This window comes from Loxodonta africana, chromosome 6, assembly GCF_030014295.1.
Source record: "Loxodonta africana isolate mLoxAfr1 chromosome 6, mLoxAfr1.hap2, whole genome shotgun sequence".
In the NCBI taxonomy this organism is placed as follows: Eukaryota; Metazoa; Chordata; class Mammalia; order Proboscidea; family Elephantidae; genus Loxodonta; species Loxodonta africana.
The window spans coordinates 16,658,756-16,673,036 of NC_087347.1; the positions used below are offsets into that span (position 1 = coordinate 16,658,756).

General features: G+C 39.5%; 1 protein-coding gene across 1 annotated transcript in view; it reads right to left on the reverse strand.

Moving 5' to 3' along the window:
• Positions 1 to 14,281, reverse strand: part of NYAP2 (neuronal tyrosine-phosphorylated phosphoinositide-3-kinase adaptor 2) — a 191,203-nt gene that overhangs the window by 124,287 nt on the left and 52,635 nt on the right. The window contains exon 3 of the mRNA XM_023557830.2: positions 1,696 to 2,790. Within this exon, the coding sequence (XP_023413598.1) occupies positions 1,696 to 2,790 (1,095 nt within the window). The remainder of the gene's footprint in view (positions 1 to 1,695; positions 2,791 to 14,281) is intronic.

Below are 14,281 nucleotides of genomic sequence, written 5' to 3' on the forward strand. Positions count from 1 at the left end.
CAGAAGTAAGGTGTATCTTAATCCTATCTGAGCAGCATCCTTATAAAAGAGACACAGACACAGACACACAGGGAAGGCTGTCGGTGATGATGTAGCTACAAGCCAAGGAATGCTAAGATACGCCTGGGCTACAAGAAGCCAAGAGAAGAAATGAGAAACCATCTTCCTCTAAAGCCTTCAGAGGGAACATGATGTTGCTGACACCCTGAATTCAAGCTACTAGTTTCCGGAACTCCGAGACAATAAATTTCTGTTATTTAAAGATACCTACAAAAAAAAAAAAAAAATTTTTTTTTTTTTACTTCATGGTACTTTGTTATGTCAGCCCTAGGAAACTAACACAGACATGGAGAAAACTAGGATCTCTATTGACTTTACTATCTACTTCTCCAATGATTTGGGGCTCATGAAATGATTCATCAGTCTAATCCATAAATTTTATGGTCTTCGAAATTCAGTAGTAAAGATAATTGCTATTATCTAGTTATCACTTGGAAACACTGGTGCTGTTGTGGTTAAGTGCTACGACTGCTAACCAAAGGGTCGGCAGTTTGAATCTGTCAGGCGCTCCTTGGAAACTCTGTGGGGCAGTTCTACCCTGTCCTACAGCGTTGCTATGAGTCGGAATTGACTCAACGGCACTGGGTTTGGTTTGGTTTTGGGGTTTAGTTTTCACTAGGTGATTTTTCTGCAATTTATGGGAGGCACATCAGTGTGTGATGCGCTGCTAACTGGACGGTTGGTGGTTCAAACCCACCCAGTGGCTCCACAGAAGAAAAGACCTGGTGATCTGCTTTTATAAAGATTAAGGCCAAGAAAATCCTGTGGAGCAGTTCTACTCCGTAACACATTGGGTCGCTATGAATCAGAAGCCAACAGGATAGCGGCTAACGACACGAACAGCCCTATAGAAATAAGACATTAATTACCGTGGCTTTTACACGGGAAACAATAAGCCTATTTTAGTTTAGAGTGAAAGAAAGAATATAACAACATGAAGTATGTATTATTATATACATAAATATTTCTAAATTCCATTCTAATTATTTTCTTTCCAGCAAAGCCTTTCTAATACAGATTTACTCAGTAGCCTTTTAGTACAAGATAAAAATAGGTGTTAATATTTATAAATTCCATATTTGAGCATATATTCCGCCCCCCCCCCCCCCCAATATCAAGGCGGAAACCCTGGTGGCATAGTGTTTAAGAGCTATGGCTGCTAACCAAAAGGTCGGCAGTTGGAATCCACCAGGCATTCCCTGGAAATCATATGTGGCAGTTCTACTGTCCTTTAGGGTTGCTATGAGTCAGAATCGACTCGATGGCAATGGTTTTGACATCAAGGTATTTACCTAAAAATTTCATAGTAGCCTTTATTTTCTCAGTTAGACTTTCCAGAGACACTGTAAGAATTTAGATTTTACACTTCCTTTTAAAAAAAATCACTCTTCCTTTTAATAAGATATGTTATATCGTACAGACTACCTTTTTTAATCTCTTATCAGTTTACACTCCATTTACACTACTTTGTTTAGCATGGCAAAAGTAAAACTGCTCATTTTTGCATTTTGAGATTTTAATTAAAAGGACTGAAAAAATGATGTACTAAGTGCTTTATCTGTACATACTGGACTTAATTTTGTCTTTAAGTCATGCACTAAAATGTTTGGCTCCTACTATAGCTTAAACACTTACTCTCCGCGGGCTCTTTAGAACGTCGGCCACTGGAGGACTTCCTCAGCAGGCTACGTCCGGAGGTAAAGAGGCTGGTAAGTTCTTCCAAAGGACTCGTGGGTGTTCTGGACCGGGAGCCGCTCTGAGTCGCCCCGTAGGTGTTCACTGAAGCGTTGACCATCTTGGCCCCATCTTGCGACACTGGTCTGGGGGTCGAATGAGGCACTGATGAAGAGCTCCTTGAAAGGCTGCCGGAATGCACAGCGTCGTAAGGGGGCGGCCTTTTGAGGCTTAAGGGAGTAAGGGACCTCCCCATGCTAACAGGTGAAGGAGAAGCAGAATGACTTTTAGGATAGCCGTGTGGAGACTGCGTTCGGTACAAAGTGGAAGGATGAGGAGGGGAGGAGGAGAGTACAGAAGCAGCAGAAGCAGGTCCTAGGACGCCCGCCTGGTCTTTCTCCAGCTTGGAATGGCCGGAAGTATGAGATGGCAGTGAGGATGGAGACGCTCCAGCCTGCTGTTTCATGTAAGACACATTTTCCAACACAGGAAGCTTTGTGACCTCGAGTGGAGTCAGCGGAGACTCGTCAGAATTGGGGGAACACTGCACGGGAGCTGGTGGAAACACCAGGAGTGGAGGTCGGTGGGAAAGCAGGTTGGGGAAAGGTGGGGGGATGTCACAAAGCAAACCCTTTGGAGTACATGGCACTGAGGACTTGGCGAAGTCCAAGTCAGGCACTGTGGGGGTAGCACACTGCGAAGAACAACTGTGATGGTCAAAGTCACATTTGGAGTCTTGGCCTAAGTCATCGAAGATGGGGTATTTCATTTCCTCATAGACTGCCTCACTCTGGTCGTCCTCCTCTTTCCGGAAGTCTCTGAGAATGTTGCCCACCATCTCGATGTACACAGGCTCCTCTTCCTCAGTGTCTCCCGCGGGGCTGCTCATCTGGGAAAGGGAGGAGTCCCGCGTGAGCGACGTCCTCCTAGGCCCATGCTTTTTGACATAGGTTTCATCGAAAGACGTGCTAAGCTGAGTGTTGGGATTTCGTTTGGGTTTCGGAGGAGGAATCTTCTTTGAATATTCATCACTGTGGGGTCTGGGTTTGGCCGGGGCTAAAAGAAGAAGAAAAACAATTTAAATAGACGAGTACAGTAGGAAGGCACTGAACAAATGATTTACGCTTGGACGCACTACTCTAAACTTTTCATTTCTGGCTTGGGTTTAACCTAAAAACCAAAGAAAAATGTCTAACATCTCCCATACTTTGAAACACCTTATAACAGAGCAACAGTAATACTCATCTTCAAACTAATATCAATAAGTCAAAACTTAAAAATGCAATAAGACCAGGATTATTTGCCCCTCTGCCTCAGACTTTCCAAATAGAAACATTCAGAAGAAACCTGCTGGATAAAAGCAATCACAAATTTCATAAAGGTGAACCTCCAAAAATTAAGCAAGAAAGAAACTTGAGAAAGAAATCTAGAGTTTTGGTTCACCCAAAGGGGCACAAAAATGACATTAACCATTGAGATTGGGCCTTTTAATGACATGGCTATTACAAATGATCACCTCTTGCTCGCATTTACAATAAAAAATTTCCCAGTCTGCTAAACTTAATTTCTGTTTTGGTTCAGATAAATAGCTTCTATACAGATGGGTCTGATGCTTCACGGGAAATCGATGTGAAAATCTTATGAGGCTAGACAAGTTAATCTCCAAATCTCCAGGTACTGTCGATTATGGCGTATTTGTCTGTTTTTGTTCATAAGATTTCATGATATCCCAAATGCTTTCTTGGAATGAATTTATTAGATATATTAGATATACTCTACTGACACATCAGAACCCCCTCAAGAGCTTTACAAGATAATAATCCATGGAATGATGTGAAAGCTTCAAGAATAACTTCTGGAAACTCACAACAAAAATGTATATCAGAGCATTCCACTGCCTGTGGAAGTCCACTTTTGACAGGACTTACATTTCTGACACCATACAGTAGAGTGGGACAGGCTGGTAAAAAGTCCGTGACTGAAATCAATTGTTTAGTATGCACAGGAGTTGCTAGAGTCTTGTTATTATCTCATTATCTCATTGTGCTGATATGTGCCTACAATGATTATCATTATTATGCAGTGTAGCAGGATACAGCTGCTTTCTATAGATGGTAGCATACGATGCAAGTTGACAGTATAACTTATAGGTATAAACACATGAGAAAATCCTGGCCTTCTCTGTAATTTTGCAGTGCAAAGACACAAGTCAGGAAATACCTGAATTCCCCTTTGTTTTTTGTTTTCTCAGCTAGCATAATTTATGATGCAGGAGTTTAAAAATTATTAAAGAAGAGGAAAATACTTAAAGATGAGTTTGGTGGCTGCTGTAACCATCCATCATGACTTCAGAGAGAGGGAACCAATGAAATATTCCATAGCGACCATGTGTCTCAACATTTCTAAGTGATTCCAGGTTTGAAATATTCTGCCACATTGTGCCCATAATATGATTTTTCTCACTACAATCAATTTTTTTAAGGCAAGATTCATAGTCTATCTAGACTTTTCTTTTTGCCCACACTGGGGAAAACTAGATGTCATTTTCCAGGGTGCTTTACAGTGGAGTCTTTTGGTGCCCACAGTGAATATCCTAGAAATATATGTGAGGACAACTACACAGAAAATCATTCTGAGGGAAAGGCCCAAAGTAGCCAATGGATCCTCCCTGTACCTCTTAACTTGGCTTCAGTTTTTACTGGTTTTGAAATCTATCCTATATGTTAGATTTTACATCATTTAAATAAATCATCAGATTACATACAAAAATCTTAGCTTGTATAAAGCAAGGCTATAACTCAATGGATCTTGAAGGGGTCAGGTCTTTGGTTCTCTTGATCTGACTCTCCAATCTCTGGTTTGTAGTAAGGTACATGCTTCTTGAATCTGGCCCATTCTCTTGGTGGTAGTGGTGGTTTTGACGTGTGTTTTATGGTTGTTGTTATAGTTTTGTTTTGGCATGATGACTTCCTGCTCCACTTCCTTCTGTATGTTCCACTGCTTACCAGCTGAAACAATGCTCATGGCAGCCTTGCCCAGGGAAACCCTTACATCTGGGCGACCTCCTCCCTCTCCCCCTCTCTCCCTTCCTACCTGGTGAAAAGAGCTTAATGCAGGCAGGTTCATATAATTCAGGCAAACTTTTTTCTTTTTTTTTTTCCTGGTCCTATATTGATCCAAGTTAGAAATGTGGGCTTAAAGTTTATCTCAGGACCAAAGTTTTAAGTAAATTACAGATGTCTAAGATGAATAATTTTTTTTTTTCTGGGTTAAGATGAATAAATGTATTCATCTCTGTAATACTGGGAAGCATTTTTTTTTTTCCAGACAGTATAATATCTGCTTCCCATTCAACACCCCTTTTTCAATCTCATGGTTCTTTCTGCAAAGTCAGATGAGGAAATATTTGCTTTTGAATGAACTGATTTGTCTCACCATTTGCCATGTGTCATCTGGTTTTACCTTAGTCCAAGTACTAAGTAAATAATTCATAAAGCAGTATATAGCAACAGTGGAAATGTATTTCAGCTGTTACATATGTATATAGTTTACCTGCATAAGGAAAGGAAGCCCTGATGGCACAGTGGTTAAGGGCTGTGACTGCTAACCAAAAGGTCTGCAGTTTGAATCCACCAGCTGTTCCTTGGAAACTCTATGGGGGCAGTTCTACTCTGTCCTATAGGGTCGCTATGAGCCAGAGTTGACTTGAGAGCAATGGTTTTTTTTTTTTTTTTTGGTATAAGAAAAAGTCTGAAATTTTAAGTAACACTGTCCCATAATTTATTCGAATTTAACCTCACTTGAGCCCTGATGGTGCAGTGGCTAAGAATTTGAAAGCTAATCAAAAGGTCAGTAGTTTGACTCTATTAGCCACTCCTTGGAAACCCTATGGGACAGTTCTACTCTGTCCTATAGGGTTGCTATGAGTTGGAATTGACTCAACTGCAACAGGTTGGTTTGGTGGCTGGGGAGTTATAAAAGTACAGAAAAATTCCTATTTTAAAGTCATTTCTTTATAAAGTACTTGCAAGTGGTCTTTATATATACATATATAGGTGATAAAATATTGCCGATAAAAGACAATAAAAATTCCATTGCAAATTTCATCATTTAAACAAATTCAACCATAATACAAGGATGATTTTTATTGTTCTTGAATGAATTCTAAATTATTTCTAATAAGCCCAAAGACAGAGCCAATAATTCCTGTTCAGCTCCAGAACACAAATTTTAATGCTTAAAATAGCATAATGACAGTTGCAGTGAATAAGCAGAAAGGGACATTTTTGAAATGAGATATCCGAGCACAAAGGTTATGCACGACTTTCAGTCATGCACGGATGATCAGCTTTTACAGTTAATTTTGGAAATTTACCATGTCCTTTGTCAACCTATCCCGAGATATTTTTTCTTATTTAAAAAAAAAAAAAAAAGGTGTAGTGTAATGCCACGCTTTAGTATCTGTGGATGTTCTTCACCCAAGAGGTGAAAAAAAGAGGAGTGCCATAGATCAATATTACCTCTAATACAAGGACTTTTTGGCCACAGAATCTCAGAATTTGAAGAAATTTTTAAAATTATCCAGCCCAAGTTTCATGTATTACAGTTTAAAAAACACGTATTATTTTCAACTGGTTTTTTTAGACAATCTAATTTCAATTCAATCTTTTATACCTTTTAAAACAAAGGAAAGCATTGGGGGAAAAGAGCTACCTAACTGATTAGCTTTATGTGGCATAAAACACCATTTTCAATGGTTTTCTTAGCCCATGCTACAATGGAGAACCCTAACTTTGTGTATGTCCTTAAAACTCGTTGCTGTCATGTTGATTCCAACTCCTAGCAACCCTGTAGATCAGCGTGGAAACTGACTCCTAGAGTTTCCAAGGCTTTGATCTTTACAGAAGCAGGCTGCCATATCTTTCGCCTGAGAAGCGGCCAGTGGGTTTGAACTGCCGACCTTTTGCTTAGCATCTGAGCGCTTTAATCACTGTACCACCAGGGATCCTATAACTCCGTACAGAGAGGTGTATTTTAAATAGGCCCTTGAAACTGGAGAATGAGAGTGCATTGAAGAAATGTAATGTCCACACTGTATGATACTGGATCTGGCTGATTCCAGAAGGTGAGAGACACATTTCCCACCTTCACCAGAATTGTGCTCACAATAATGCCCCTTTCACAACTCACTATTCCAAGGCTTTGAGGTATACTTTTATTTTCACAGTCTCTAGCCCCACAGTACCAACCACAAGATTGTCCTTTATTTATTTATTTATTTTTAGTTGGATTAAGTTGTTTGATAAGGGATGGAGGTTTGCAAAGACCCTTCTTCTGTTTACAGTAGAAATAAGAGAGCATGAAGGATGTACCCAAACAAACAAACAAGCAAAAAGGACTGGATTTGGGGTTGTTCGCAGTTGTTGTTGTTGTATGCCATCCAGTTGATTCTGACTCATTTTGACCCTATAGACGGACAAAGTAGAACTGCCCCATAGGGTTTCCTAAGCTGTAATCTTTATGCGAGCAGATGACCAGGTCTTTTCTTCCACAGAGCAGCTGGTGGGTTCAAACCACCACACCAACCTTTTGGCTAGCAGTCAAGTGCTTAGCCATAGTGCCACCAGGGCTCCTTGTTTTGGAGTTATAGGATTCATATTACATTTCTTAATCTGGTGACGGTGAAAATAGAGAGTGTACCTGAAAATTGGGATGGAACAAAGAAAGTAGAGGCACAGGACTGGTTAAAACATATGGGCCTAAAATTTGAGTGGGACTGAAAAATCTATATCAGAAACCTGACTACCCTGAGATCAACATGCTGTGAGGGAATTCATGCTATCCAAGGGAGAGAAGAACCAAGAAACCCAGTTGGCAATGAAAATAAAGCACCAACAACATGACCTCGCTAAAGTTGTCCCAGGAAACCGCTGTTTGCTCATTCCAGGTGAGATAGCAGACACTTTGGATCAGTTACCAGCCACTACCACTGTGCCCTGTTGAATTCTTGAACCACAGTACCATGAGAAGATACAGTGATTGTTGTTTTTATGCCTCTAAGTTTTGAGGTAGTTTGTTATGCAGGTATAGCTACCTGAAACTGATACCAGAAGTATGGCACTGTGGTAACACAACTGTAAAACCGTGACATTGGCTTTGGGACCGGATGCTAGCAGAGGCCTGATGAACCGCAAGAAGACTGGAGGAGGAAAAGGTAGAGAAAGGAAGAGTTTTGTTATATTGGTGAAAGATTAGTGAGACTATTGCCCATGATAATGTAGAAGATATAAAATGTTTTTAATGATCTTGTGGACCTGGCTGAGGAGAGTTCCAGAAGAATGTGAAAGTGCCGATTGTCTTCTTTAAGACATCTATGGTACAGTATTGCAAGAGAGAGAGGGACTAAGAAAGGAACTGTTCAGTTCTCCAGCAGAAATTAAAGAAAATACGCCCCCGCCTCCACCAGCTAGATTTACAATGCAACCTTCTCTAGACAGCCAAAAGTTTTCAAAGTGAAAAAGGGCCCCACAGCAAACATGAAATCCCAGAGTAAAATGTGGCCTCAGAGTAAAAATCTAATTCAGGGTGTGACTGTCGATCTCTATTAAGATTTTTGAAAGATTTAAGTAGTTCCTTTTACGCAATCTCAGTTTAACCCAGGGCATTTAAGAATCTGACAAGATTGTCCCTGACTCATGAACCTAAAAAGAAAGGGACTTGTCTCAAAGCAATTTGTGGATGTGACCTTTGTCTAATGAAGGATGTTATGATTTGATTCATAGGCAACCCACGAAGTTTATAAAGGAACTTTGTCAACTTTGATTAAAAAGGATAGAGATAGCTCAAAATTAAAAGCAAATCAAAAAACGTTTTTGACCCCCAAACTTTTAGAGGCTGAAAGTGAACTGAAAAACCTACTCAGCTTCAGACACAGACCATCTCTTATAGAAAAGAAAGGATGAGTTAGAGAGCAGATTCAAGAGCCCAGAGGGTAAAGCCAAGAGCCACAGAGAACAAAAACCAGGGAGTAGAACTGGGCCCTGATCAACAAATATTTTCTGTCCAGGAGTAGGAAGAATTGACCACATGTGCTCAACTGGACTTACGAATTGCTATGGACCAGTGACTTCTATGTGCCTACCACCTTTCCAGACCCTGCTCTTTGAATGGGACTGTACACTGCAGTTTGCCTGTCCCTGAGCCACCAGAGTGTATTATGTTTTTATAGGGAAGATAAATTGAACTTTTAGTTCAAAAGCCCCTGCACATGAAGAATTGCACCCAAGGAGCCTCACTGGACCTAGACATGATTTAGATGATGAGGTTCTGAACTTCAAGCTGATGCTGTAATGGGATGAAACTTTTTGGCAAGAGGGAGAAATATTGTGACCAAAAAAGTAAATTGTGGTAGATAGTCTCCAAAGATGCCCACCCTCAATTCCTTCCCTCCTTGTTTGCTTTCCACCTATCAATAGGTGAAGTCTATTTCCCTGCCTTCAAATCTGGTCTGGGTATGTGACTTGCTTTGATGAATAGAAATATGGTAGAAGTGGTATTCTGAGTCCTGGACCTATGAAGACTTATAGCTTCCCCTTTCTTAATCTTGAAAGTCAGTTGCCATGTGAGGGTTCTTAGACCAACCTAGGCCTGTGGAGAAGCCAGATATGGGAGGTAGAGGCTCTAGGCATGTGAGTGAAGCCTTCTTGGACCTTCCAGCCTAACTTAACTGTCAGATGAATACAGCCAAATGAGTGACTCCAAGTACTGCCATATAAAGTAGAAGAACCACCCATATAAGTCAAGTCAACACACAGAATAATGAGAAATGATGAATTGTCATTGTTTTAAGCCACTGCATTTTGGGGTGGTTTATTACACAGCAATAGATAACTGGAAAAAATCCCAAAATTAATTTCCTGTTTGTATAGATTCTCATAAAAAGCTACTGTTATCTTCATAAAACTAGGGTGCAGTTTGTACCCTGAGGATACAGAAGAGTACTCTTCCAGAATATAAAAAACAAAGAAAGTAAGACGGCCTTCTAGTGTCATAAAATCACCACAGGATGAGATATACAAAGAGAAGATGTAGGTCCTGGTCAGAAAGACTGGACTGAAATCAGAGCGAAGGTATTACATGTTTAAGGAAAAATGGCCAGAATGAAGTTTGACCACCACTGGGGATACAAAACCAGGAGACTCACAGAATAGACCTTGGCAGATCCCCACAAGTAGTGCCTAGGGGATCCTGTTCTCTGTTACGTCCCTTTGTGGAGATAGACCCAGTATGCTGTTAGAGCCTAAAGCCACTGCATTCAAGACTCTTATAAGCCATTCTTTTTCTGACTTCATATTCAATAAGAAATCTTTTCATAACTTTAATTTCTAAATTATTATGGGTATTAGAAATTAGCAAAGTGGAATTCTGGTTTTATGCACACATCTCTCTTGAGCTTGGTTGTTGTGACATCTTGGTTACTTTGGATATCTGATGATATGAAGTTGCTGAACTTAGAGATTAAAGGCTATCCCTTTTTTTTTCTATAGGAGAGAAAATTAAGTGCAGGAACACCATTTTGTAGAAATCCATCCAGTCAGGCTGTATTTCCAAGGATATACAACCCTCCATTCAAAGTGTTTATTATATATTTTCAGTTTAATTACCCCATCCTAAAGCAGTATCTTGTTTCACATCACTCTCTTCTTGCTCTAGCAAAGGGGCACCTTTTAAGCATTTCCCACTTGCAAAGAACAAAGATGGTGGTCGTCAGGGGCGGATTAACCAGTAAGCAAGGTGCACCAGCATACATTAAGCACGGTATGCATGGGTTTACTTGTGTTTATTTACTAATCTGTAGTAAACAATTACACAGGGGTTTCATTGCATCTTTGATGTGATGAAATACATGTGAAATTGTTCACTACGGATTAGTAAATATGCAAAAGTAAACCCGTCCATACCTTTCCTCTTGGGTAATCTGGACCTGGTGGTTGTGCTGTGAACATTTCCTTGGCTATTCTACTGCAGTCTTTTGGATTCCACAAGCTATCCCACCTCCTACACAAGTTTAGAAAGAGTAGAGAAAAGAGTTGGAGGCAACGTATCCATCAGGGACAAGATTGTTCTGCAGCAATGATTCTAGTGGGAGGGTGTGTTAAAATATTAGGTTACATAACAAAATGAAACAAAAAAGAGCATAAAACCAGAAATATGGCAAAGTAGAGTGAAAAGAGAGTATGCTTTGCAAACAGACAGATCTGAATCTGAGTTCCACCCTTGATGTGCCATGTACTGAGTGATCTCAAACTATTACATAACCACAACTTCTTGATCTGTAGGAAGGAGATACTTTAGGGCTGATTATGCACATCAAATGAGGTCACGCATACATTCATTTAAAACCTTTAGCATAATGCCCGCCTCTTAGAGGGCCTCAAAATGTTTAAGTTTCTCTAAAATACCAAGTTCATTCTCTCCTCCAGGATTGCTTGTGCCTCTTAGATCTCAGCATAAATGTCACCTCTTCAGAAAAGTCTTCCATGACCACCAAAACAGCACTTATCACTGTTGGAAATTTTACTTGTTTGTTTCTTGATCAGTTTATACTCATGTGTATGTATTTCCCTCTCCCACACTTCAGTGTAAGCTCCGTGAAAGCAAGGGGTCCCTGTTGGTCTTCTCTTTGCTGAATTGTCTGTGTACAGTGTCTGGGACATCACAATTTTTTTTGGTAAATATTTGTTTAATACTGAGTGAATGGTAGACCTTTAACATTCTCAGACTCAACATTCAAGATTTCAAATATTCTCCAGTGATCCTAAAGATCCATAAAAAACCCTGTAATCTGCCATTTTCTTAGGCTTTGTTTGAATTAACATGCAGGAAGATGATAAGACCAATTGAGGTTACTGAAACCAGTTGCCTCTTTTGAGTTGACACCAGCTCATAGTGACCCCGTGTGTCAGAGCAGAGCTGTGCTTTGTAGGGTTTTCAATGGCTGACCTTTCAGAAGTAAATCACGGGGGCTTTCTCCTGAGACACCTCTGGGTGAACACAAATCTCCAAACTTTTGGATTATCAGTTAAGCACTTTAACTGTTTAGAGCACCCAGGGGCTCCTATAAAGTCTAATGACAGTGGCAAAAAACAAAAACAAAAAACCAAAGAAAAAGTAGATAAGAGAAGAATCAATGAAGGAAAAGTCCACATTATCCATGTGGAGAAATTGAGGCATGTTAAATATTTTATCTGCAAAAAATAAAGGCCAGAAAAATAAACTGAGGAATTAAATGCTCCTCTTGCGACTCACTTTTACTGTAAGGAAAGGTCAAAGGGGAACTTGAAGACATAGAGGGCAGAGAGAATTCACAAGTTAGACCTTAAAATGTATAAAACACTTAAGGCCTAATGATTTTGTAAAAAAAAATTCTTCTAGGCCATGAATTTAAGGTAATGACAAGCATTTCTTGAATAAAACTTCCTTTGTTGATACGAAGCTTAATATAGCAAGGCCATTTGAAGCAATGTCACAAAATAACCTAAAGCAAAAATACCCTAAAACTCATTTACAACTCTCATCCTTCCTGCTTATGAAAGTGATGCTATACAAGGATCTCTGGGAAGTAATAAAGAACTACTACTACTAACGGTGAAGCCCTGGTAGTACAGTGGTTAACAGCCGCAGCTGCTAACCAAAAGGTTGGTAGTTTGAATCTACCATTCACTCCTTGGAAACCCTACGGGACAGTTCTGCTCTGTCCTATAGGATTGCTGAGTCAGAACTGACTCAATGGCAACAGATTTTTTTTTTTTTTTTTTTTACTACTAGTAGCACAATCAGTACAATTTGTACTTCTATATGCCAGGCCTTCCATCATAACCAAAATTTACTTCCATACTTTGTCTCTCTAAATTCTTCATATATCATTCTTCTGGCCAAACCAAACTACCCCTGTTTCCCATCCTACTCAGACATGTATTTTTTTCAGACTTTGCTCAGATGCTTTCCTCTGGTCTTCTAACATCTTAACCTAAACAAGATTCTGTCCATCCCTCGAGACCCAACTCAAATGTTACAACCTCCTCCCTTGCCTATTAGCTTTCTAATTTGGGCTCCGCCTGCTTTTTTCTTGAGGCCTTCCTCATTTCCTACCTTGTACTTAGTTATCAGCTTCCCTTTCCTAAAGACTATGAATTTTTGGAAGACAGAACCAACTCATCTTTTTAAAAGTCCCCAGCAAACATAACACAGGGACTCCTTCCCATTATGCATTTGACCAATAATTACTATAAAGCGTTTGTCAGACAATAAACTACCAATATATAATGATTTAAAGTTTTTAAGTCCCTTTCTCATGCATACCTTCAGGTTTTCTTCCTTTCTCCCTCCATTTTCAATTTTTTAAAAGAAAGTTGAGGAATGTGTAGTGTTTAGTGGAAAAGAACCCAGGTATAGCTACATATCTACATTACTACAGGTCTTCTGAACCAAGAATTTTCTGGATGGTTTTATCTATGCATATTAATTACCTCTACCCACTGGTCAATCAAATAATATTTAAGAAGTCCAAGCCAGGGCAAAAAACATACATGTTTAAATCTTAGGGGTAGCTGAGTTTTTAAATCTTTGGGTATAACTTTTTCTTCCTTTGCCCAAATAGTTTGAAGCCATCAGCTAGTTATCTTTACAAGTTCACGGTAGCTATCACTTGCAGCATCTCTACTTGTAGTAAAAGGAAGTTATCAACTAAGTTGATTTCCTGACTCTTAAGGGGGGAAAATGTGACAACATAAAAGTGGCCTTGGAAAATGTATGATGCTGAGCACCCTATGGAAGCTCAGTTAATTTAGATTCAACGCAGGAGGATATTATGTTGAGGAAAAGTACATTGGTAGAAAAATCCGATTAACGATGGGAACATTTCCTCTGTTCCCCGGGGGATCAACTCTGTAGCAGCTGAATCCCTGCAGTTGCATAGATACAGTCTACTGGGGATTATCCATTGTAAATCTGTCCTGGTTGGAATACAGAGATAGAAATGTTTGTAATCTTTTTTGAGTATCTGAGACCGCAGAGGAAGCAGCATGAAATTACAGATCCATAAAACATTTCATACAACCTCATTGGAGTTGTATTGATATATGGCAACATCTCCTCTAATGGAAATATAACTTCAATAATAATAATAAAGGGTGTAATAATAAAAGCTACTATTTATCAAATGCTTTATTTATATCAGGCATGTGCTTTTTGGGAATTATTCCATTTAATACTCACAACATCCCCATGAGGAAGATACTATTATAAACACCATTTTACAGACATTGAACTTTATAGAGAAATTTAATTTCTTGCTCAAGTGGCAAAACCTGGCTTTGAACCCAGGCTATCTGAATCTAATTACCCTACTGTCAAAGAATAATTTACCTTTATAGATGATGGCATACATTTCTTTTACAAATGTGTAGTTCAGGAATGTTTTAATCCCTGAATTCCAATCCCTATTTAGTACGGTGTAACCTTGGGAAAATCAACTCTTTAAGCCTCA